Source organism: Anabas testudineus, chromosome 14, assembly GCF_900324465.2.
Source record: "Anabas testudineus chromosome 14, fAnaTes1.2, whole genome shotgun sequence".
NCBI lineage: Eukaryota > Metazoa > Chordata > Actinopteri > Anabantiformes > Anabantidae > Anabas > Anabas testudineus.
The window spans coordinates 14,710,108-14,734,347 of NC_046623.1; the positions used below are offsets into that span (position 1 = coordinate 14,710,108).

The window sequence follows — 24,240 nt, forward strand, 5'->3', positions numbered from 1 at the left end:
CGCTCGGTAGATCACAATGATGTGGGCTGTGACAGGTGCTGTAAACTTCTTGTTTTTTTTTCTGTTCCTACTAGTTGAAAAACTTTACTAAATTAGTAATGATTTCATGTTTTTTTTGTTTGTTTGTTTTTTTTGCAGTTGTTTAAGATGAAGAAGTATTCAGTAAGAGTGTAAAAGTGTATCATGGGTTAAATGAACAAAACATTTGATAAATGTTTGTTTGTTTGTCATAGTACAGAAAAAGATTGGTGTGGAAATACAGATTTATCAGAAAGAGTGTAAATTTACATGTTGTTTGTGTGAAAGTGAAAGATCTTCAGTTCCTTTTGTAAATTAATGCACATTTGGATCATTTGTTCTGAAAAATCTGTTTGATTATTTGTTTCACAACCAAACAGTCGACTACCTGCTGCTGACATTGATGCTAAAACTGATTTATAAAATCATTCTAAAGCAACGGGTAGAACAAGTCCTGTGTAATCGCTAATCTCTGAGTATTTACAGTAAAGTCTGATCTAAAAGTAAGTGAAGAGGTCACAGTGGCAGCAGGATCAGACAGGTAGTCTATTTCCAGATCTCCAGATCAACATAACAGGGACCTAATTTATAAAACTCTGTGTTCTTAGTGTGAGCAGACAAACTGCCGTCTATGGTAGCTACAGTCAACATTGGTATGGGGCAGAGCTTTCAGCTGCATGCCCCACCCCCTGAACTTCATAAGATCATTTCATTTCACTCCCACACTTAATATGGAAACTTATTTTTATATTTAGTTTTTCCTTCACCGCAGGCTGAGGTTGTCCTAAGCCTAGAGTATGGAGATAGTTGGGCTTATTTTTAAAATCTCATTGTCAGAATCAGAATCAGAATCAGAAGCCTTTATTGTCATTGTACAGAATACAACACAATTTTAGCAGCCTAGGAGTGGTGGTACTATAAGTCTAAATCTAAGTATGTACAAATATACAATAAAAAATGAAGTACTACTTTACCAAGAAGGAGGTTCAACTACTGTAATTCAACTTCCCCATTCCCTCACCTGGATGACTGACAGTCTTCCCAAACATCTCACTACTCAAAGTTTAGAATGCAGATCGACTGGAAAATTAAATTATATGTCTGGGCTCAACTCCATCTTCATATACAGTAAGAGTTGTTTCTCACTGTGCAGACCTGCTCTGTTCATGCGTCACACGTCACAGTCTCAATGACTGCACTAATTCCATTACTTAGATTTTTTGCTTGCCTTCCTGTAAGTTGCTTTAGATAAAAGCACATGCCAAATGACTAAAAGTAAATCACGTACCATCATCCATTGCCAGATATGTGAACAGTCAAAATGTGTTCCTGTTATCACAGTTTTAATATCTGTCTACACACCTTTCAGATTTACCCCTCAGCTCGGATCAATAAGATGATCTCATGTTAAGAAGTGTACAGGATTCAGTGCTGTACATTTCTTAAGATCTGTGATCAATCACAGCAACTACAGTTACTTTTATTTTCACATGTAATAAACAAAGGGAAAATATAACCATATTCCTTAGTATATAATTTGGTCCGCTTTGTTATGTAAAGAACATTGATTAAATATTAGACATCTTTGATTAAGAAATTTGTTTTTTGATTTAATAACAAAGCACCTGCAACGGATTCATAAATTAATAGTTGTGTTTTCTGGGACTTGGGAAAGTTGTTGTTCTTTTTTTTAAGTAGGTACACATGCACTATCAAATCAAACTACTAAATCTAGCCCATATGATTTCTTTAGCCTTTGAATGCCGAAGCATGTTCCAGCCATCATTTCGTGTCAAGTTAACAAGTCGAGTAATAATGTAAGGATCCTAATGTTGATTTTAAGGTTAACAATAGCACAGTTTAATCATGACATTACACTAACATGCTAGACTTGGTTATTTTGCAGATGATAGAAAACATAAAAATGATTTACTTTTTATAAACATCTCTATATCGTAAACAACATTTTAACTGTTTCTTTACTGTACCTACCAGTTGAAAAACATTACTAAATTATTGTAGTTTCTCATGACAGCATATTCCAGCCATCATCTTGTGTCAAGTCAACAGGTAGAACAAGTGCACAGTAATGACTCCACCCTGCATGTGGAGCTTTATAAATCATGCTTTTCCTCTGTGGATCATCTATGAAGCAACATCAAGAACTAAGGTATAGTATTAGTAGTAGTCATGGCTCATAATTATTAGTTATTTTTAGATATTAATGTATTGATTTTGATTTTATTGTCATTGCTCATATAACATAATGCTATGACAAGTTGTTTAACACAAGATAACATTATTGAGAGCTTTTTTTTTTTTAAGCACAATTTATTCACCATTCTTGTTTGGTTTTTCTTGGTAGATGTGCAAGAATTGATGTTAATCTAGGTAGAAATAATAAGGACTATCATTTAGGTATACACTATGCTTTAAGTAGATGGACAGTATTTGTAACTTACTGACATTTGTATTAATCTGGCCTTGTGGTAGTGACTAATATTACTAAATAAGGCAAGTAAATAATAATGGACTGTTTACCTGTAGTGTATAGTTAGTGCAGTTGGTCAGAAAATGCTGAAGCTGAAAAGAGCTTTTTTTCTTTGTTTGTTTGTTTTTTGGTTTTTTTGTTGTCTGTTGGGCAGGTTGCAGTGATGGCCGGGTTGGTTGCTTTGTGTCTCCTTCTCATGCTGACTGGAGTTCTTGGGTTTGACATCGGACTGTCTAAAGGCAACTCTCTGAATCATCAGCAGATCACGGAGAGTGCTATCCTAGATGTCACTCTGCATGTGTGCCGTACTGTGGCCCTGACTGAAGGCAAAGACTTCACTTCTCCGGTATGAATGTAATTTAATCATTTTATTAATTCTAATTATCAATAAATTTTATTTGACACTTTAACAAAAGTGCATATGTGCATACACAGCCACAGCCTTTTACTTCTGAGTCTGTTGCTGCTGCCTGTGGAGCGAAGTCATCCAAGAGTTTCCAGGAAGTCATCAGCGTGATCCAACAAACAAATCGACAAGTAGATATTTCTCATTTCTTCGACGCTAGCTACCACTGTGACGATGAGCAACTTGCAGAGGGAAGGAAAATAATCACAGACGGATTGTCAGCTGTGAAAGCCAGCAATAAACTAAATAACTATAAGGCAGCAAGAGAACAACTGGGAACACTACTGCACACTTTACAGGTAGTTTTAGATGCTCATTTTATTTCCATTTTATAATAGAAAACAATGATTGATGTAGGCAGATGCTCAAAGAATTAAATAATATCTACTTTATTAAATTTTAACAATGTGAACGTATATGTGTAGTTTGTAAATTTCAATTAATTTCTTACTTTAAACCTTGAAGGATTTCTACAGTCATAGTAACTGGGTGGAAATAGGATACGAACTTCCAAACTCAAATCTGATCAGACCCAGCACCAGCATTGGAAACATAGCAGGTAAAAAGATACTGAATAATGTCAGTGTGTGTTTTGTTGTGTCAGCTGTGGAAATATTGACCAACTGCCTATTATGATTACACTTTATATGATTGTAGTCATATAAAGTTTCCTGATCTGGTTAGGCCTGTTGTGGAAATTTTCTCTGCTCTGGTGAGTAAGGAAATGGAGACTTCTGCCGGCCGACAAGGTTTATTCTTTGCAAAGAAGGTCAATCAAACACACTAAATGGTTAGAACGAAGAAAGACCCCGGACAAAGGAAAATCAGGGCTTTTATACCTGGGGAACACCTCCCCAGGTAGGTTTCACAACCTTTTGTCATTTGTAAGTGTTGTCACTATCTTTCTGGGATGTGGGTTTGAAGGAGTTTCCCGTAGGATCTTACACCCAGGTGATAGTTCCTGAGAGACCCAGACGGCTTGATCAAAAGACAACATTTGTTTCATACTTTGGTGAGAAAACAGAAGGTTGTGTTTGAGGAAGTTAGATATCAGGAGATGCAAAGAGCTTAAATTTCCATTACAATTCCTCCCTTTTGATTATTCATTAATCATTAGCTAAAAATAAAATAAAATAAAATAAAATAAAATAAAATAAAATAAAATAAAATAAAATAATAATATGAGTCGTTAACCATTAGACAATGACGGAATAAAAAATAAATAATAATAATAATAAAAAAAAAAATAGTAGTAGAAATAAGATAATACAAAGCAAAGATGCTTGGCCGTTAGTCAACAATAACAGAAAAGAGAAGAAAGAAGAAAAAAAAAAAAAAAAAGTAAAAATAGAAAAATAGTCACAACTGAGATTGATAACAACAACAACAGAAAAAAAACTTGTAATAAATAAAATAATATGAGTTGAAAAAAAAGAATTTCTGTTACCATTAGACGATGATGGAAAAAAACGGAACAGAAAAGAAGAGTAGTACAAATAAAATACAAAGCAAAGATACTTGATCAGCAGTAACAGAAAAGAAAAACAAAAAAACACAAAACAAAACAAAACAAAAACAAAACAAAAACAAAAACAAAAGATTAAAATAATGTAAAATAAAAGAAATAATAAAAAGAAAAATAATAATAATCACAACTGAATTATCTAACACATTCATTTCCCTTGATTTTAAAATGTATCATCATGGCAGTTGTTTAAGAGAAAATGGAAAAGAGGGATTGTTTACAGAATGTCATCATCAGAGTCCGAATCTGAGCTGAAGTAATGATATGGATCAAGAATGTGAAACAAAGCTGAATTTTGGTCGGCATCATTAGTGTTTGCATTGTGTCCTCTTGTCAGAATGACAGTTTTGGCAGGTGTGTAGGTGTAGGTGTCAGTAGAAAGTCAGTGGTGCATTGTGTAGTTCTGTGGAGATGTTTTGGGTTCTCAGTCCTGCACTTCCGGTTGGTGTATGTTGAATGTACAGATTGGTTCCTCGTGTCCTCTCTTCTTGTGCTTTGCCATCCTCGCTCTGTCCTTCCTCGCGTTGTCGGTCCTCGCGTTGACGGTTCGCCTGTTGCCGGTTCTCCCGTTGCCGGTTCTCCCGTTGCCGGTTCTGACGTTGACGTTCTCCCGTTGATGTTCTGACGTTGACGTTCTCCCGTTGGCGGTTCTCCTGTTGATGTTCCTCCCATTGTCGGTCCTCTCGTTGTCAGCTGAGTTCCTCTGTTGGCTCAGCTCACGTTGACAGCTGAGTTCCTCTGTTGGCTCAGCTCACGTTGACAGCTGAGTTCTGCAGGCAGCGTGTATCCATGTAGATCTCTCTGCGATCTTCATAGCAGTGTGTGTTGTCAGGAGCACCTGGAATGGGCCTCGCCAGCATTTGGAGTGCCAGCCTTTTTCTTCTGAGGTCCTTTGTCACCACCCAGTTCCCTGGTTGGAGGTCATGGAGTGATGTGGAAGCTGGTGGTGGAAGGGCTGACTTCATCTGTTGAGAGACTGTGTTGTGTGTAGCACAAAACCATGCATGATTGACAGAACTTCTGAGCCTGAACTGAGCCTGAACTGAGCCTGAACTGAGCCTGAACTAAAAAGCCTTTGGTGAACCAGTGTTGAGTTATGGCGTCCAATATTCCCCCCTTTTGACACATGGTTTAGCCCATGTGTCAGTTTTGTAAAGTGAGGAAAGAAATAGTTAGACAGGTCATGTTTGTTATCAGGTCCCCACCACACTGCCTCTGTCTGTGTGGCACCACAGCGATTCCACAACAGATTCTCTTGTTGTGTGGCAAAGGACTGTACTGCTGTAAGAGAGGTGGGTAAAGAGATTGGGGTTGAAATAAATACAGGATTGAAGATGAAAGGTTGGAGAGCAGTTCTTTGCAGTGGCATCAGCTTTTGCATTTCCTAGAGAGAAAGAGTCTGAGTTGTTAGTGTGAGCCAGGCATTTACAAACAGCAATCGATTTTGGGCGTAGCACGGCATCTAACAGAGCCGTAACCTTGTCATGGTGGTTAGTGGGTGTTCCATCAGATTTCAGTAACTGTCTGTGTTTACATAAAGTGCCGAAATCATATACGACACCAAATGCATATGTAGATTCAGTGTAGATGGTTGATCTTTGTTGCTAGCTAGTCTGTCAATGCTATCAGTTCTGCAGCTTGTGCAGAATAGTAAATCTGAGACAAGAGTCTCATGGTTAGTGACAACAGCAAATCCAACTCTGTTGTGATCTGTTTGTGGTCACGCGAGGTAGAGTCATCTGCAAAAAGAAAGTCAGGGTTAGTTAGGGGTGTGTTTTGCAGATCTGGCCTTGGGGAGGAAACCTGTTGGAAGACAGCAACACAATTATGTTCTTGTCCATTATCTAGAATGGGGAAAAGGTTGGTAGGATTTTGGAAGATTCTGAATTGCATCTGCTCTTTTGGTGAAAGAGTTTTCCCTGCAGAAGTGATGACATGACCTAGGAAAACAACTTTTCCCTGGACAAATTGAAGTTTTAGACAAGCTGGCTTTGTGACCCTTTTTAGCCAGATGCTTCAGGAGTTTGACTGTGTTTGCTCAACACTGCTCTTTGGTTGGACTGCATATTATGAGGTCATCAATATATTTTACTGATAGCCCACAGTGTCTTGGGGACTTCCTGTAGGGTTGTAATAGTTAGGTTAGTTTGTAGTTAGTTAGGTAAGTTGTTATTCATGCAAAAGGAAAAAGATTAAGAAGAGAAAAAAAATAATGTTAGAAGCGCTTTTTTGGTACCAGCTGGATTGTTGTTGTTGAGTGTGCACAAAATATGTCAAACTTTTAATATATCACTGCAATTTTGGTGAAAATAAAATCGATTAATCCGCTGTTCTGATGTGTGAATACATGTTCGTCAGAGCTTTCCCTCAACCAACTTTCTCATATGGCTCATCAGGTCCTGGTGGCACATGAGAGGTGCAACGCACATCCTCTGGTGCCATGAAGTCTGTTGCAGCCGTTGAAGCTAGTGTCCTTGTTTCTGTAAAGAACTCAGAAGAGATCGTTGTTGTTTGCAACTTCCATTGATATGTATGTGTCAGGTCTGGGGTATGGTGAACAAAGGAGTGTGAACAATTTGGTTCCAGATCAGATAGCCTGTGGACTTTGACACTGTCTGGGGTTGAGATCAAACAGAGGCCTAATTTGCACATCAGGTCTTTGTCCTTCTTACTTCAGAGAGTAAGAAGGCATATTTAAAATTTGTAAAGATTTATCCACACCTTTGAGTGGAAGGGGGATGTTCTCTAACTGTTTGCCCTGATGAATCAACAGAGTACATATATTTTACACTTAATGTGGGCAGATGTATACTGAATATATGTTAGAGTAATAACAGTTGTTTGAGATCTCAGTGGATTGTGTATTCTTGTGTTCAGTATATGTGTGTGGGTGCGGTACCTTCCTTTTGTCTCATGAGTTGGTTTGGCTTGTCAGCAGGAATCCATTCCTCTCCGACAACCCTTATCCTCTCTCAGTCTGACTTGTCTTCTGGTGTTCTTGTGACAATCACGTTTCCAATGTCCATGTTGGCCACAGAGAAGACAAATATCATTTGAGGTTGATCTTTTCCAGTTCCTGCGCTGGCTGCGATCCTTCCTTCTATGATCATAGCTTGATTGTCTCTGTTCTCTGACTGTGGACATGATTATTGTTGCAAAGTGAAGATTGGAAACTAAAGGTGTATCTTCTGGTCCAGATACTTCAACCATGGGCATGTTGAAGGCTGCATATTGGTTGGGATGTTGTGGTCTATGTGCAATTGGAGATTGTTGCAGTGTGGTGGAATCTATTTCTTGTCCTCTGCGTGTTGTAGAGGTGTGTGGTGGTGGAGTTGAAGAATGGAGGGATGGGTTGCCGTTGAGGTCTGGATCCAGCTTCAAAGCCATCAACTGCAGAAACAAAGAAGAGGAGATCTGCGAGTCTGGTGTTCTTTGTGTGTTTGAATTGTGCTTTTCTTGAGTTTCATTTTTTTCTTGTGAAAAGGGTGGTTGTTTCTGCATTGTTTTCCTGTTTAGGGTCTCTGCTTCCCCTTTCCACATCTGTAAACATTCTTTTTGCATTTCCATTGTTTCTAATTTTTTAACAGCAATATTCTTTTTTTTTCTCATATGTTGTTCTTTTCCTATTAGTTTTTGTTCTAATTGTGCTATGTTTTTGAGACTGAGGGATCCCCCTATTGGAAATCCAAACTCAGCTGTCCAGACATTTAAAAATTTTAAGCTTTTAACCCCATATTTCTTTCTCATAACATCCACAATCAGTCCCTCCGGAGACTCACGCTCCCCGGAAAACGTACTCCCCATCTCAAATGTGGAGGCCACGCGCGACAGCTACGATACAGACGTCTCTATAAAGACCACTCTGTTAGGCACAAGTGATAAAAGCCGGTATTTCGTTTAAGGAACAAATGCTAAGACCCTTATTTTCGTTATTTTGTTTGCTTGCCTTGTTTGCTTTAGATAAAAGCGTCTGCTAAATGAGTAAATGTAAGAAAAAACAGCTATTTAAATCTTCTATATTGTTTTATGGTACAACTAAACAGATAGAACTCACTTTGGATAAAAGCGTCTACTAAATCAATAAATGTAAATGTGAAAAAACAGCTATTAAACCTTCTATATTGTTTTATGGTACAAGTAATCTCTTGAAACAGATAAAAGTCACTTTGGGTAAAAGCGTATCGCAGATATTATAGCGATACAAAGTTGTGGCATGTGATGAAATGCCCGTCTCCAAATTGACTAAATGTAAATGTAAATGTAGAACCTTATATTTCGTTTAAGGAACAAATAATAAGACCTGTTATTTCGTTTAATGGTACAAATAATAAAACCGACTCAATTATGGATAATAAGAGAAAGGAAATATTACATCAATTTAACCCCAAATTAAAAAAAATTAAAAGTCAATATTTCAGTGCTCACCAGATGAATTTCGCTAAATTGCGTTCTTGGAATCCCAGCGGCAACGATCTGGGGCGACTGCGGTCAGTCCTCCCTTCTCAGAAGGGTTTGAGGTTTGGAGGCTGGAAAACCTTTCTTCCAGGATGGCCTGTCGCTGTCCGCGTTCCGTCCCAGACGGCTGCTCGTGGGATCCCACTTCTGACACCAAACTGTTGTGGAAATTTTCTCTGCTCTGGTGAGTAAGGAAATGGAGACTTCTGCCGGCCGACAAGGTTTATTCTTTGCAAAGAAGGTCAATCAAACACACTAAATGGTTAGAACGAAGAAAGACCCCGGACAAAGGAAAATCAGGGCTTTTATACCTGGGGAACACCTCCCCAGGTAGGTTTCACAACCTTTTGTCATTTGTAAGTGTTGTCACTATCTTTCTGGGATGTGGGTTTGAAGGAGTTTCCCGTAGGATCTTACACCCAGGTGATAGTTCCTGAGAGACCCAGACGGCTTGATCAAAAGACAACATTTGTTTCATACTTTGGTGAGAAAACAGAAGGTTGTGTTTGAGGAAGTTAGATATCAGGAGATGCAAAGAGCTTAAATTTCCATTACAGGCCTCACTCTAATGGCCACTCTGGAAATTTTTTATTGTGCTTTGTTTTGGACAAAAATCCATATATACCATACTATATGCTGCTGCATTTTGCTTATTGTGTGAATTTTAATCCAGTTTAATCTGATCTACAGCTGTGAACAGAGCTACCTGCCATAATTGTAATGGAAACGACTGCAAAAACAACATTTTGGAGGATATCCTAAGAGAAAAGATACTCACGTCGGGTTATTTTTTTGTTTACCGCTCTTCCTCTAAACCCACTGGTAAATGCATTATTGTTATTCTTCATAGTATGTACATGATCTCTGAACTGTAGTATTTAAACACTATTTGTCTACACAAGGAAATAAAAATATGCACCCACAAACCCTTAAACTTAACTGCACTGTGATATAACCAGTAGGTGTTTCTATACTTACTTTTATGTGTAAGTGCTGTCACCTTCGGAAAAATCTAACATAACCAGATCATTGTTGCAGCCTTGTTTGTATAGTTAAACATTGTAAAAATACTACAGATGATTTCAATTTTAATGTTCCTTTGAAGGTTATTGTGACAACCAACAAAATATTTATACACTATATTTATATATTCTAAAATATCCAACTGTTGTTGGAAATCCACATTAATCTCTGTATTTCCTTTTATTATATTTTTTTTGTGTTGCTTCTTCATTTAAAAGAGAGTAGTGACAAAAAGGAAACTCTGATAATAATCTCAAGCACTTTTATGGAGTGTTTTACAGTATGGATTTTCCCAACAGGAAAATGCAGCCATGGAGGTGACTTAGATCTAACAAGTACAATTGAGCCTAAAGGTGGGATTAACAAAGACAAGGTTGATTCCAGCCATGGATATCTGCACTGGAAAGCAGCAAATATAGCTATAGCTGCCACCAGTGAGCTACTAGAGGACGTCCGACAGGCTGCTGGTGACAAACAGTTCCTACAGTAAGAAACGGTTACGGTTATTTAATATAGAGGTGAAATACAGACTTTTTTAATCCTTGTCTTTCTCTCCCTCTCCATTCGTCCTTTAGGATGATGGGAATTTCCAAAGGTAAAGCTCTTTGTTTTGTGATCGATACCACAGGGAGCATGGGTGACGACATAGATGCAGTGAAAACTGTCACGTCCACCATAATCAACAACAAAGTGGGAACAGAAGATGAACCCTCAGTTTACATTCTTGTACCATTCAATGACCCTGGTAAGGTTTCAAGGCCCCAGGTATGACTTTAGAATTTAGTGTAGTTTAATTTTGTCTTTCCAGCATATTACATTACTAAACTGTTAGACTAGAAACATGTTCAATTATTTTCATCCTCATACTATATGTAACAGCAGTAAATTTTTAAACTCTTTAAAAATGAACCAAATACAACTCTTTCTCATGTCCCCACTTCAATCACAGATTTCGGACCAGTAAAAACAACTACAGACCCAAATGCCTTTAAACGTGCCATAAATTTACTAACAGCAAGTGGTGGAGGAGATTTTCCAGAGATGAGTCTTTCAGGACTTCAGGTGCTGTCATATCTTTAAAGGAGTTTAAAAATCAAGTTTCTGCAAAACGTGACCATGTGAAAACTCATCCTCTTCTTCACAAACAGTTGGCTTTAACTGGTGCTCCTCCGGGCTCTGAGATCTTCCTCTTCACTGATGCAACTGCTAAAGATGAAAACCTAAAAAGTACAGTGATCGCCCTCATAGAACAGACCAAGTCAGTGGTAAGTTCACCAAAAATCATACAACATAGAAATCAAGAATGTATTAAATGTATTAACGTAGACTATCCCTTCATCTTACTTTTGTTTAAGAAAGATACTACAGTCACATTTTTTGTGCCGAGGACCAAAATAAGCTGTTTACCTTGTGAGAAACATACAGTAACAACTTCTGAATAACATCCACAACAGCCACAGTGTGAGTGCAATGAAAAGGGGTTGAATACGTGAAGAAGGGATAGGGGAGATGAAAAAGATGGCTGATTCTATCCAAGGCTTTACGCTTTAAATGTGTTTAATTTTACATAACATTTAATCTCTCCTAGTCGTTGGCCGAGTAGCTTAAACATATAGTTGTGGTTAAATTCACATTGGGCCTAAATTCTTATTCACCTGTTTTGATTTCAGGTGAATTTCATGATTACTAACTTACTAGTGTCTCGTCGTCGAAGACAGAGTGATAATGACCAACAACAACAACAACAATTCAGGATGACAAAGTCTGGTTCTCAGCTCTACACAGACTTGGCCAAGGCTTCAGGAGGTCAGGCTATTGTGGTCACAAAAAGTGAGCTCCTCAGTGCGACCAGCATCATAACAGAGTCGTCCAGTTCCTCCCAGGTTTGTACAAAATCCTCTCATAGTTATTATTTTTATACATTCGAAAATATTTCTTTGTGTCACCAGTTTAATTTCATCTTCAAGGTGACCCTTCTTCAAGCAGCCAGGAGCACAGGAACAGCTGAAAACTTCATTTTCATCGTTGACGAGTCAGTAAGAAACCTCACAGTTTACATCACTGGGACATTGGTCACCTTCACTCTCATCAGTCCATCAGGTGATATCATAAAAAATAATAAATGAAAAATGAAATTGTTTTAACTCTTGACCTTTTTACCAGTGTCTGTTTTGTATTATCTTTAGGTGTACCTCAGGGCAGCGCTGAAGTAACTGGACCATTGATAATAACATCCCAGTCAGTCGGAAACTTCCAGACACTGAGACTAAACACACAAGTAGGATTGTGGCAAATTAACATGATGTCAACAAATCCCTACAATCTGAAGGTCGTAGGTGAGGCATGGTATTATTATAGATTAAATTATTCTAATTAACTTCACCATCAACAGCCAGAATCACAAGTGGTTAGTGGTTAAGGGTACGCCTTAGACCATGAACCCATTTAAATGGAGGTGAATGGAACATTGTTAGAAATTGTTCTGTTCTCTTGGTCCCTCTGGTTAACGTTTCCTTGTAACCTCTTTTTGTGTAGGTCAGAGTCCAGTCGACTTCCTGTTTAACTTTCTGGAGGTGTCAAAGGCCCCGTTGGGAGGTTTTGATGTTGTAGACAATCGTCCTAGAGCTGGTAAAACAACCAGAATTTTGCGATGTGCCAAACACTGATTATCTTAGACACACTTGATTAGTTGTAATCTTTTTTCTGAAGGCGTCAACGGTAGCTTGATGGTGACTGTAACTGGGAGTGAGTCTGCAATCGTGACAGAAGTCACTCTGGTTGAGTCCTCGGGGTCGGGGAAAGTTAACGGCAGCGTGGAGGCTCAGGGTGGAAGAGAGTTCTTAGTTCACTTTGACAGGATACCATCAGCTGAGTTTGTTGTGCTCGTGAAAGGGCAGATCAGCAACACTTCCTCAGTGCTCTTCCAAAGGCAGTCGTCTACCAGCATCAGAGCTTCTACAGTGACTATTACTGCTGTAAGTAAAATGCATCTGTCTGAACTGAGTCTTTAAAGACGGACTGAACTGTTACTATACAGCTGATACTGATTGCTTTCTGTTTTTAGACCAATGCAAACAGTGTCTTAGTACCAGGAACACCACTTTCAGTTCCTTTCACTTTGACAACTGATGGTGCAGGAGGAACCTTCAGCATCCAAGCTACCAATGACCAAGGTTTTACGTCAACTGTTCCATCCAGTTTACCTCTGGAGACAGGAGGAAGTGCTAATGGCACAGTGAACATCACAGCCCCTACAAGCACCACGTCTGGTACTGTCGTCACTCTGACCATTCAGGCTGTGGCTCCCGGAGCTACAGACACAAACTATGTTGTTCTGCGTTTCACTGTCCTTAAAACGGTAACTGTCCAACTGAGGAAGACAATCACATTTTTCCAAATATTATGCAGCATATTCAGGAACTTGATTATTATGTTGATTGGTTCAGTGATCACCTTCATTTCCCTTTTCTTCTTACAGGTCACTGATTTTACTGCTCCAGTTTGTCAGCTACTCAGCCTGCAGTCCAACTGCTCTGACAACTGCAGCTCGTCCATGTGGGAGATCTCAGTTGAGGTGACTGATGGGGCTGAAGGGACGGGTATCGATCGTATTAGTCTCGGACAAGGCAATGGTACCATGAACACCAGCCTGACTGCTGGCAATGGCAACATCACCCAGGTGACCTACAATGCATCTTGCTGTTCACCTGATGTGGAACTGGTGGTTGTGGATCAGGTGGGTAACGTAGGCTCCTGTTTCTACACTGTTCGGAAAATTACCAGCACACAAACCACGCCTGTCAATGTCACCACACCAACCGCACCTGTCAATGTCACCACAACCATCAACAAACCACAAGCTGCTGTGTCCATGGCCACCAAACCTGCTCAGTTTTTTCTTCTTTGTTTTAGCATCTCTCTATTAGCCTCATTTTTCCACTTCAAATAGAGAGATGTGTTGGTGTGTAGAAGAGAATAATTTTACCATTATTATTGGGTGTTATTAATGTTACTTTAAAGCATGTATTAAAATAGTTGAGCCATACAATTAACCTTAATCTCGTTGTACAATGTTGCAATGACAATAAAACGTTATCTTATCTATCCATCGTAGATATATACTTTACAGGGTTTATTGCTTAATGCACTTTCTGTAAAATCTTAATTTAGGTGTTTTGATATTATGTTATGATTAACATAGGACGTGAGCCTTTTGGAGTTTTTGTGATACTTTGATCAAGGATCATTCATATATTTAAGTTCTGATTAAGGTTAAGGTTTGAGACATAACTGTTAAATGATTACATTTATTTAATCAATTTAAATACATTGTTTAATTTTTTTTGCTGTAGAAATATAGTTTGATTCAATTCTCAGATTTGCTTTTCATCCCCATGATTGAAAACATAAAGCAAATGCAATATATATACAATAAAGCAGAAAACCCAAACAAAAAACAAACAGTACGCACTCTGGTCCTTCCAGAGTAAAAGTATAAGACTGTGTATAAGCATCTGTAAGGTGTCAGATATAATAAAATTTGTGATTATATATTTGCGAGGTGACGGTTTCTCATTCGTGCACAGACTCCTGGGCTCTCACTCTTTTGGGTTTTATCCCTCCTCATGCCATCAGCTGAAAAAAAATTTGTCAAGTGCCCCAGCTTTCAAACCAAGCATGTATTGTATTTCAGTAACGACAGCTTCCTCATATTAGTATTAGTTCAAGTTGTATATTATAACTTCAAAAAGAATGTACAAGAGACACTACACCAGTGTTTGTTTCAGTCCTACAAAATGCTGTGATGCAGATACAAACCTCACCAAGAAACATTTGTATTAGGAGAGTACCTTTACATTTACATTTTAAATCTTCCAACATTACTGTATCTAGTATTTCTTGCAAATGTAAAAGTTTTCAGAAAAAAAAAGTGTATTAAGGCTTAAATTCAATTTCAAGTGTCTCTAGTTACTGTTTATTGTTTTGCCAGTATTGCTAAAGTCAATATAAATCAGTTGATCAGTTGAAGTGAAAGTAAAAGCTCGCCAGTGCTTTGGTGCTCTCATTCCCAAACAGGTAATAACATGGCACTGACATTTCTTACTTCAATCATACCAAAGGAACAGGTAGAGCAAGTCCTGCATGACTCCACTTTGGTAACAGAGTAGTGTAAAGCACATGTAAACACAGAATGATGGCGTAAAAAACACAATACTATGTGTCCCAGCTCATTTAAAAATTATTAATAGTGAATAGCATAGCAATTGTAGAAAAAATAAAGTAAAAGTAACATAGAAAATCTAATTGCAGTAATCCATTTGTTATCTACTGTGTATCTACAATTGATGGCAGCAGCCTCAATAACCAGACCCTCCTCTCCTCCACCAGATGAGATACTGGACAAAGCTGTGAGTTACTACACTGCCGTCCAAAAAAAAACTCACCACCTGGATTTAACTAAACAAATAGCGGGGGCAATGCCATGATCTGGGGTTGCTGCAGTTGGTCAGGTCTAAGTTCAGCTACGTTATGTGTTGAAAGAATGAAGTCAGCTGACTACCTGAATATGCTGAATGACCAGGTTATTCCATCAAAGGATATTTTTCTTTCTTGATGTCACGGGAAATATTCCAAGATGACAATGCCAGGATTCATCAGATTCAAATTGTGAAAGAATGGTTCAGGGAGCATGACTCATCATTTTCACACATGGATAGGCCACCACAGAGTCCAGACCTTAACCTCATTGAGAATCTTTGGGATGTGCTGGAGAAGTTAAAGACTACATTAGAAAAAAAAAATTAAGACTCTATAATGGTTATTATGTTGACAAGTTAAAAGTCACAGTTTTTACATCCATTTTAAACTTGTGATCTGAACTTGTTATGTTGAATTCACAGTATAACTCCCGTGTTAAAATTAGTGAACTACTGTAAATACAATGCAGCAACAAACCACTGCTGCAACACACAGGACTCTGGAGTCAAACTCTGGTCTGTGGTGTGACACTCCTGTACACCAACCTGCTCCAATCATGTTTTTCCCGTTAATAAATGGTGCATGAGAACTTAATTTGATTACAATCACTATGCAGCTTTGTTGCACAGGAAATACTGTATGTATCTAGAACAATATCATAGTACATTTTTACAGAAGTAAAGATACAGTGAGGGAAAAAATTATTTGAACCCCAGCTGATTTTGTAAGTTTGCCCACTAACAAAGAAATGATCAGTCTATAATTTCAATGGTAGGTGTATTTGAACAGTGAGACACAACAATGACAAAAAAAATCCAGAAAAATGCGTTTCAAAAAGAGTTATAAATTAATTTGCATTTCCATGAAGGAAATAAGTATTTGATCCCCTATCCGTCAGCAAGATCTCGAGCTCCCAGGTGGATCTTATACAGGTAACGAGCTGACATTGGCAGCCCTCTCAGCTCGTTACCTGTATAAAAGAGACCTGTCCACAGAAGCAATCAATCAATCCAGATTCCAAACTCTTCACCATGGCCAAGACCAAAGAGCTTTCCAAGGATGTCAGGGACAAGATTGTGGACCTACACAAGGCTGGAATGGGCCACAAGACCATCGCCAAGCAGCTGGGTGAGAAGGTGACAACAGTTGGTGCAATTATTCGCAAATGGAAGAAACATAAATTAACTGCCAATCTCCCTTGGTCTGGAGCTCCATGCAAGATCTCACCTCGTGGAGTTTCAATGATAATGAGAACGGTGAGGAATCAGCCAAGAACCACTCGGGAGGAACTTGTCAATGATCTCAAGGCAGCTGGGACCATAGTCACCAAAAAAACAGTTGGTAACACACTACGCCGTGAAGGACTGAAATCCTGCTGTGCCCGCAAGGTCCCCCTGCTCAAGAAAGCCCATCTACAGGCCCGTTTGAAGTTTGCCACTGAACATCTGACTGATTCAGAGGAAGACTGGGTGAAAGTGTTGTGGTCAGATAAGACCAAAATCGAGCTCTTTGGCATCAACTCAACTCGCTGTGTTTGGAGGAGGAGGAAGGCTGCCTATGACTCCAAAAACACCATCCCCACTGTCAAATATGGAGGTGGAAACATTATGCTTTGGGGGTGTTTTTCTGCCAAGGGGACAGGACAATTGCACCGCATCAAAGGGAGGATGGATGGGGCCATGTACCGTCAAATGTTGGGTGAGAACCTCCTTCCCTCAGTCAGGGCATTGAAAAGGGTCGTGGTTGGGTACTCCAGCATGACAATGATCCAAAACACACGGCTAAGGCAACAAATCACTGGCTCAAGAAGAAGCATATTAAGGTCATGGAGTGGCCTAGTCAGTCTCCAGACCTTAATCCCATAGAAAATCTGTGGAGGGAGCTGAAGGTTCGAGTTGCCAAACATTGGAGAGGATCTGCAAAGAGGAGTGGGCCAAAATCCCCCCTGAGATGTGTGCAAACCTTGTGGCCAACTACAAGAAACGGCTGACCTCTGTGATTGCCAACAAAGGTTTTGCCACCAAGTACTAAAGCACGTTTTTCGAAGGGATCAAATACTTCTTTCCTTCGTGGAAATGCAAATTAATTTATAACTCTTTTTGAAACGCATTTTTCTGGATTTTTTTTGTCATTGTCGTGTCTCACTGTTCAAATACACCTACCATTGAAATTATAGACTGATCATTTCTTTGTTAGTGGGCAAACTTACAAAATCAGCTGGGGTTCAAATAATTTTTTCCCTCACTGTATGTTCGTGTTTAAATTTTAACACCCTATAGTTACTGTATGTTTTCTTTTTACGAGTCTGGAAAACAAAACAATCAGATCTGGAAATACAGATAAACGACATTTCAGAAAATGGAACAAATGAAAAAGCACAACAATATTATTCTACAACTCACAGCATTTTCCAATACACCACAGATTATTTCTTCTCTGTCAAGATGTCTAAATATTTTCTTACATAACTATCACAGCTGTGTGTGTCAGCCTGCACAATTTGCTTGTGTGTCTGTGTTTCGGTTTCGTTTAGAAGACTGTCAGATGTAAGACGTGGACCAGAAGTTCCGGTATGTTTTATGTCACTCACCACACACAGAAAATGTTTAGTACATCTGTGTTTGCAGCAGAGAAAAACTCATTTGAAGAAAAAAAAAAATTGGGTGAAGAAGAAAATGTATTCTTCAGGACGATAAAAATGTAGCAGCTTAAATGAAAGACTCCATAATTCTAGGTATTATGTTGACAGTTTAATTGAGGAAAACAGAAAATGTGATGTTAAAATCTGACAGATTTAAAAAAAGGAACCTCAACATAAAAGATCCCCAGTGTTTGTGTGGCATTATGATCAGTCATTATTAACATGTTACTGATGCAGTACAGTTGGGCCACAGCAACAGGTAAAACAAGTCCTATGAGCCGTGTCCTGGGCCGTGGCATGATATAAAGCAGGTATCAGCACAAAGACAATATTGTCTACAGGACGACATCGGGACCTCAGGTACAGTACTCTCTTAGCTCCTAATTTATTTAAAGATCATATAGATTATATGTACTATAGCATTTAATGCATTCTGGTCTAAAAGTATAATTCCTTGTACCAAAAAAAAAGGTATAAAAGTACAGGTTAAGATGAATTTCAAATTAAAGTGTTGTTATGCATAGGACCAAATTTTGTTGACTGTTTTGTTGTTGAGAGCAACTTGTTCCCGACAGTAATCACTGAAGAAATATTAAATTAAATTTGTGTTTTGATATAGAAATAGATGATAAAATAATTATTATAGTACTGTGCACATATCTGTTCTGTATGTAGGTCAACTCTGCTGCATAATCATCCACTGTAACAGCCAAAGCAAACATAGCATCTTGACTAAAAGTCAACAGTAATCAGCAAAATAAATAATAAACTGTCGTTACTTTTGTACATGGCTGGATACGATATGAAAAAGCAATAACATAAGGGTCTGACCCTTATGTTATTGTTCACATGTCAAACTAGAACAACCACCTTTTTCATGCAGTATGCAGAGAGAAAGTGAAAGAGCAGCTTTCCATTTTGCAATTACTGATGTGTAGTCCAGCAGCACAGACTTTCACGAGCATGTGAAACATACGTGTTGGGTGCAAAGATGGTATGAAAGTGAAACTGTTTCAAAAAGAAGCAATATTTTGGAACCATGTTTTATTTATGGGGCAAAGTAGAAAGTTGATAAGAGTGAAACATGTACACAAGTATTTATAATAACTGATTGATCAATGTGAAAAAATGTTTGGTTTTAACTATGATTGTTTTCTGTCCTCTTCAGACTATTTCACAGTTTCAGCAGTGATGTCTTCAGTGTTGTGTCTGTTGTGTCTCCTGCTCCTGGACGCTGGAGCTCTGGGGTTTGAGATACGTAAAGAAACGTTTACACACCAGAAAATCACTGAAAACGCCATTTTAAACACAACCGTGCAGTTGTGCCGTGCTCTGGCTCAAGCTGATGGGACTGTTTTCATCTTTCCTGTAAGAATTCACTTAACTGAACTTATATGTTATGTTATAAAAGAATGTTTTTTTCATTATTGTTATTATTATTATTATTATTATCATTATAATAATTGGACTTGTGTGCTTAGGCACAGCCGTACACTGCAGAAGCTGTTGCTGCAGCCTGCAACTCACCCCAGTCTCAGAAGAGTTTTGCTGAAGCCATTGGATTCATTCAGCTCAGGAACGCACGGGTGGATATCCTTCATTTGTTAGATGCAGAATACCACTTTGATAGTGAATCATTTGCTCTAGGAAGGAAAGTCATCACAGATGGACTGAAGGCTGTCAAAGCCAGCATCAAACGAAACAATTTTGAGGCAGCGAGGGGAAAACTGGGAGACATTTTACACTCTTTACAGGTATGAGTTTTATTTATTTTATCTTAAAATTATCTGTTAAAGTAGTTCTGGCTGCTTTAAATGATTAAAAGCTTAATGCCGATTGATTGATTCGTCCTCATGTTTTATGACCTTGAAGGACTTCTACAGTCATAGTAACTGGGTGGAACTGGGGAACAAGTTCCCTAATCCTAATTTGATCAGAACAGACACCAACATCGGCAACTTAGCAGGTAAAGAAATGGCACAATGTGACATTTGTTTGTGTGTAACACAATTCAAGTGTTAATGTGGATGAACTTCTCCACAGACCAAAGCAGGGCAACGTGTCGCAACTGTAACGGAGACGACTGCACAAACAACATCTTGGAGGATGTCATACAGGAGAAGATACTCACCTCTGGGTATTTTAAACTAACATCTGGATCCAAACCAAAAGGTAAATAGTTCATTTATTTACTGCCTGTATGTATTCAGATATAGTGAGGATCCAAAATGTTGTACCAACATTTTTCCAAAACTGTTGGGAGACTCTGATAAATGTAAATTAAAAACAAAATGCATGATCTGCATTAAAAAATACGTTCTTAAAAAGTTGGAACAGAAGCATGTTGTGTAGCATCTCCTCTTTTGTTTACCATCTCACAAGACAACAGTCCAATTTCTTCTGAAGATTATGTCTCATGAATCTTATCACTATTCAATAAGTTGGAAACAATTGGCACGTGAACAGTCCTCAGAAAAGCCTGATTCCTTTATTAAAACATATGTCATTTGTCTTCTGTTCTATTTGATGAGTAGGAAAATGTAGCCATGGGGGTCCATTTGATCAAACCTCCAAGACTGAGCCAATAGGTGGGATCAACAAAGACAAGCCTACAGCCAATCATGGATTTCTCCACACTGACGCAGCAAATCTGGCCACAGCTGCAACCAGTCAGTTACTAGAGGATATTCGGTCGGCTATTGGTGACAGACCGTTCCTGCAGTACGAAACCCAGTCTGCATGTTTAACTTTGTATACATGTGCATGTATAAGGCAGCTCAAGGCTTTTTCTTTGTCTCTCGCCATCTCTCAGGATGTTGGGAATCACCAGAGGATCCAATAAGGTTCTTTGTTTTGTGATCGACACCACAAAGAGCATGAGTGATGACATTGACACAGTGAAATCGGTCACGCTCTCTATAATCACGAGTAAAGTGGGAACAGCAAATGAGCCCTCGCTTTACATTCTTGTAACGTTCAACGATCCAGGTATGTGCAACAGACATCAGCAAGGTGTCTGCAAAAGTAAATAAACCAGCAGATTATCATCATCAACCACTATGACACAGTGAAGAGGAAAAATCTAAACATTTCTTCCTTTTTTCTCATAACAAACTTCAGGATTCGGGCTTCTGATAAAAACTACAGATCCACAAGTCTTCAAGGATGCTATCAATTCACTAACAGCAAGCGGCGGAGGAGATCTTCCAGAACTGAGTCTCTCCGGACTTCAGGTGCTTCCAAATCTGCCTTAAAAACCTTCTTGATGTATAAAACGTTTTAACTAATCCCATCGTTGCTGTTTTGCTTATGCAGCTGGCTTTATCTGATGCTCCTCTAAATTCTGAGATCTTCCTCTTCACTGATGCACCTGCTAAAGACGTAAACCTGTTTAGCACAGTGATTGCACTCATAGAGCAGACCAAAACAGTGGTGAGTATCTACCACGTGTTTATCTTCTTATCATACGTGTTGGTTGTAGTTATGTTACATATAAAGATAAACAGGATTTTAATTTATTGCACACAACACAGCTTCCAGATTTAATTGACCTAGTTTCTTTCCAGGTAAACTTCCTGATAACTGCTTCATTAGTGACCAATCGTGTTGACGTATGGGAACAACAAAGTAGCATGACAGAATCCGAGGCCCAGCTGTACAGAGACCTGGCCCAGGCCTCAGGAGGTCAGGCTATAGAAGTCACAAAGGGTGAGCTGCCAGTGGCCAGCAGCATCATAACAGAGTCGTCCACGTCCTCTCTGGTAATTTCACAAAGATCTCACTGCTATTTACAGTAGTTTTATCGTTTGACGATTTCGGCTGTATCATCTGTTTAACTTTATCTTTCAGGTGGTCCTACTGCAGGCTGCCAGGAGCCCAGGCGTCGCAGATAATTTCTTCTTTATAGTTGATCAAACAGTAACAAACCTTGTAGTTTACATCACTGGGAGCGCCGTCACTTTTACTCTCATCAGCCCCACTGGTAAAATGATCTCTGTAAATGTAGTCTTCTCTCTTTATGAGCAGTAACACATGATAAGTTGTGTTAAAAAGCACTGTTTCGTGCCAACATGCTTACTTTTAGTTTTTGTTTGAAGGTGAAACTCAGCAAAGTACAGGCACAACAGGATCTCTGATCACTGCATCCCAGTCCGTGGGAAACTTCAGGACTCTAAAACTGAACAAACAAGTTGGACAATGGCAAATAAAAATGGTGTCTACTAATCCTTACACCCTTAAAGTCATAGGTGAGCTCTTCATGATTAAGCTCCACCATTAGGTGTTGTTAACCTTTTATATTACTCGTTTAGGAACGACATCTGGCACAAACATTCACATGGAGTCATGCAAAAACTTATTACGACTTTTTAATTGCAGGTCAGAGTCCTATTGACTTCCTGTTTACCTTTGTGGAGGCGTCACAGGATTCATTCGGAGGATTTGATGCTATTGACAGACGTCCCACAGCCGGTAATGTAAAGTGCTGGAATGTGAATTTTGGTTATGTCCAAACATGATAAAGTTAGAACTGATTCATTTTCTTTGTCTTTCAAGGTGTCAACGGTACTTTGTTGGTTTCTGTAACGGGGAGAGCGTCTGCCACGGTGACAGAAGTTGCTCTGGTTGAGTCGTCGAGTTCAGTTGAGATTAAAGGAGTCGTGGAGCCGCAGGGGAACAACTCCTTCCTAGTTCAGTTTGACATGATGCCATCAGTGGAGTTCGTGGTGCGGATGAAGGGACAGGATAGCAGCACTCCACCAGTCGTCTTCCAAAGACAGTCTCCCACCAGCTTCAGGACCTCCAATATAACTGTCACTGTGAGTCTTTATCCCAAATCAAAGTGTAAATTTTTAGAAATTACTGTGAAAGAGCACTTCACCCCTACAAAACAGGGTTGTACTACTTCATTAGCTTCAGTCACTGAATTCATCCCTGTATCAATACTGAACTTCACCAACATGTGCAACATTACACGTTTTACACTGACAGTCGTTTTAATATGCACCAATAACCCTGCTGCATGCCTCTTCTCTTATTCCCGCTGTCTTCAGGCCAACCCTGATGACATCTTAGTACCAGGAACACCATTCACTGTGCCCTTCACGGTGACGAGCAGGGGAAGAGGTGGAAACTTCACCATCCGAGCCACCAACAACCAAAACCGTTTCAACTCGACATCTCCGGCCAGCTTAGTGCTGGAAGCTGGAGGCAGTGTCAACGGTACAGTGAACATCTCAGCGCCCCTCAACACCCCATCTGGTACTGAAGTCACCCTCACTATTGAAGCTGAAGCTCCAGAAGGCACAGACTTGAACTATATTGTGCTGCGAATCTCTGTCGTTAACACGGTAATAGTTTAAAAAACATTATTTTGTTAGTTTTTCAAGCTGCAGTATAACATAAAGCATGAATGTTTCCTCTGCATTGCAGGTGACTGATTTCACTCCTCCAGCGTGTCAGCTGCTCAGCCTGCAGTCCAACTGCTCTAAAAACTGCAGCTTGTCGTCCTGGGCGCTCTCTGTCCAGGTGACTGATGGGACTAACGGGACGGGTGTCGACCACGTCAGCCTCACACAAGGCAGCGGGACAATGATCACCAGCCCGGCACCTGGGAACGAGAACACAACCCTGGTGTCCTATAGCGCTTCTTGCTGTTCGCCAGTCATGGAGCTGCTGGCCGTGGACCGCGTGGGTAACGAAGGATCCTGTCGATACAGTGATGCTAATTTTCTGACAACTCAGTCGCCCCTTCTTTACCTAAGTTTGCTGCTCCTAGGACAAATACTGACAAAGGTGGATCTGCAGTGAGTAAAAGCTGCTAATAGCTTAAAACGTGCATTAATCTACTTTTTTATTTAAAGATTATGTCACACCGTTTTAAAAAAACATTGTTTTTATTGTTGTCATATTGAATCTACTGTATAATCCTTTACAGAACACAAAATGTTTTGTTTTTCACATTTTGCTACAAGTTCAACATTTTTTCTTTTTTGTTTTTTTTTTATTATTACTATCTATTTACATTTTCTAAAGTCTTCATGTGAAACAGACTGGTCAGGCATCATCTCATAAGGAAGGTGAAGCAAATAAGATGTGTGCTCAAGTATGTTGATTGTGGCTTAGGAGGGTTGGAAATGCAAAAATAATAAAGCATACGTGTCAACTTTCTTCACACTAATAAGAATTTTTACTTGTCTTCAAAT

General features: G+C 39.1%; 2 protein-coding genes across 2 annotated transcripts; both read left to right on the forward strand.

Annotated features, from left to right (window-relative positions):
* Window positions 1-1,989: 1,989 nt before the first annotated feature.
* LOC113169185 (von Willebrand factor A domain-containing protein 7-like) lies at window positions 1,990-14,469 on the forward strand. The gene is made up of 16 exons (XM_026370379.1): window positions 1,990-2,188; window positions 2,664-2,855; window positions 2,945-3,214; window positions 3,381-3,474; window positions 9,586-9,717; window positions 10,218-10,404; window positions 10,494-10,663; window positions 10,868-10,980; window positions 11,067-11,183; window positions 11,589-11,801; window positions 11,886-12,018; window positions 12,105-12,254; window positions 12,454-12,546; window positions 12,628-12,893; window positions 12,983-13,276; window positions 13,397-14,469. The coding sequence occupies exons 1-16, from the start codon at window positions 2,108-2,110 to the stop codon at window positions 13,865-13,867; spliced, it is 2,976 nt and encodes a 991-aa protein (XP_026226164.1). The 5' UTR covers window positions 1,990-2,107; the 3' UTR covers window positions 13,868-14,469.
* A 3,836-nt stretch (window positions 14,470-18,305) lies between these two features.
* Window positions 18,306-24,205, forward strand: LOC113170432 (von Willebrand factor A domain-containing protein 7-like). The gene is made up of 16 exons (XM_026372531.1): window positions 18,306-18,397; window positions 19,206-19,405; window positions 19,519-19,791; window positions 19,910-20,003; window positions 20,081-20,209; window positions 20,572-20,758; window positions 20,850-21,025; window positions 21,158-21,270; window positions 21,353-21,469; window positions 21,604-21,798; window positions 21,887-22,019; window positions 22,135-22,284; window positions 22,415-22,507; window positions 22,592-22,854; window positions 23,089-23,385; window positions 23,468-24,205. The coding sequence occupies exons 2-16, from the start codon at window positions 19,229-19,231 to the stop codon at window positions 23,843-23,845; spliced, it is 2,775 nt and encodes a 924-aa protein (XP_026228316.1). The 5' UTR covers window positions 18,306-18,397; window positions 19,206-19,228; the 3' UTR covers window positions 23,846-24,205.
* The last annotated feature ends 35 nt before the right edge of the window (window positions 24,206-24,240 follow it).

Excerpts from the sequence above, each read along its gene's own strand:
- LOC113170432 (XM_026372531.1), top strand. The coding sequence starts at position 19,229 with ATGTCTTCAGTGTTGTGTCTGTTGTGTCTCCTGCTCCTGGACGCTGGA. Across the intron at positions 22,285-22,414 it reads TTACACCCTTAAAGTCATAG|GTCAGAGTCCTATTGACTTC; the intron begins GTGAGCTCTTCA and ends TTTTAATTGCAG. Across the intron at positions 22,508-22,591 it reads TGACAGACGTCCCACAGCCG|GTGTCAACGGTACTTTGTTG; the intron begins GTAATGTAAAGT and ends TTGTCTTTCAAG.
- LOC113169185 (XM_026370379.1), top strand. The coding sequence starts at position 2,108 with ATGACTCCACCCTGCATGTGGAGCTTTATAAATCATGCTTTTCCTCTG. Across the intron at positions 2,856-2,944 it reads GCAAAGACTTCACTTCTCCG|CCACAGCCTTTTACTTCTGA; the intron begins GTATGAATGTAA and ends GTGCATACACAG. Across the intron at positions 12,019-12,104 it reads CACTCTCATCAGTCCATCAG|GTGTACCTCAGGGCAGCGCT; the intron begins GTGATATCATAA and ends TATTATCTTTAG.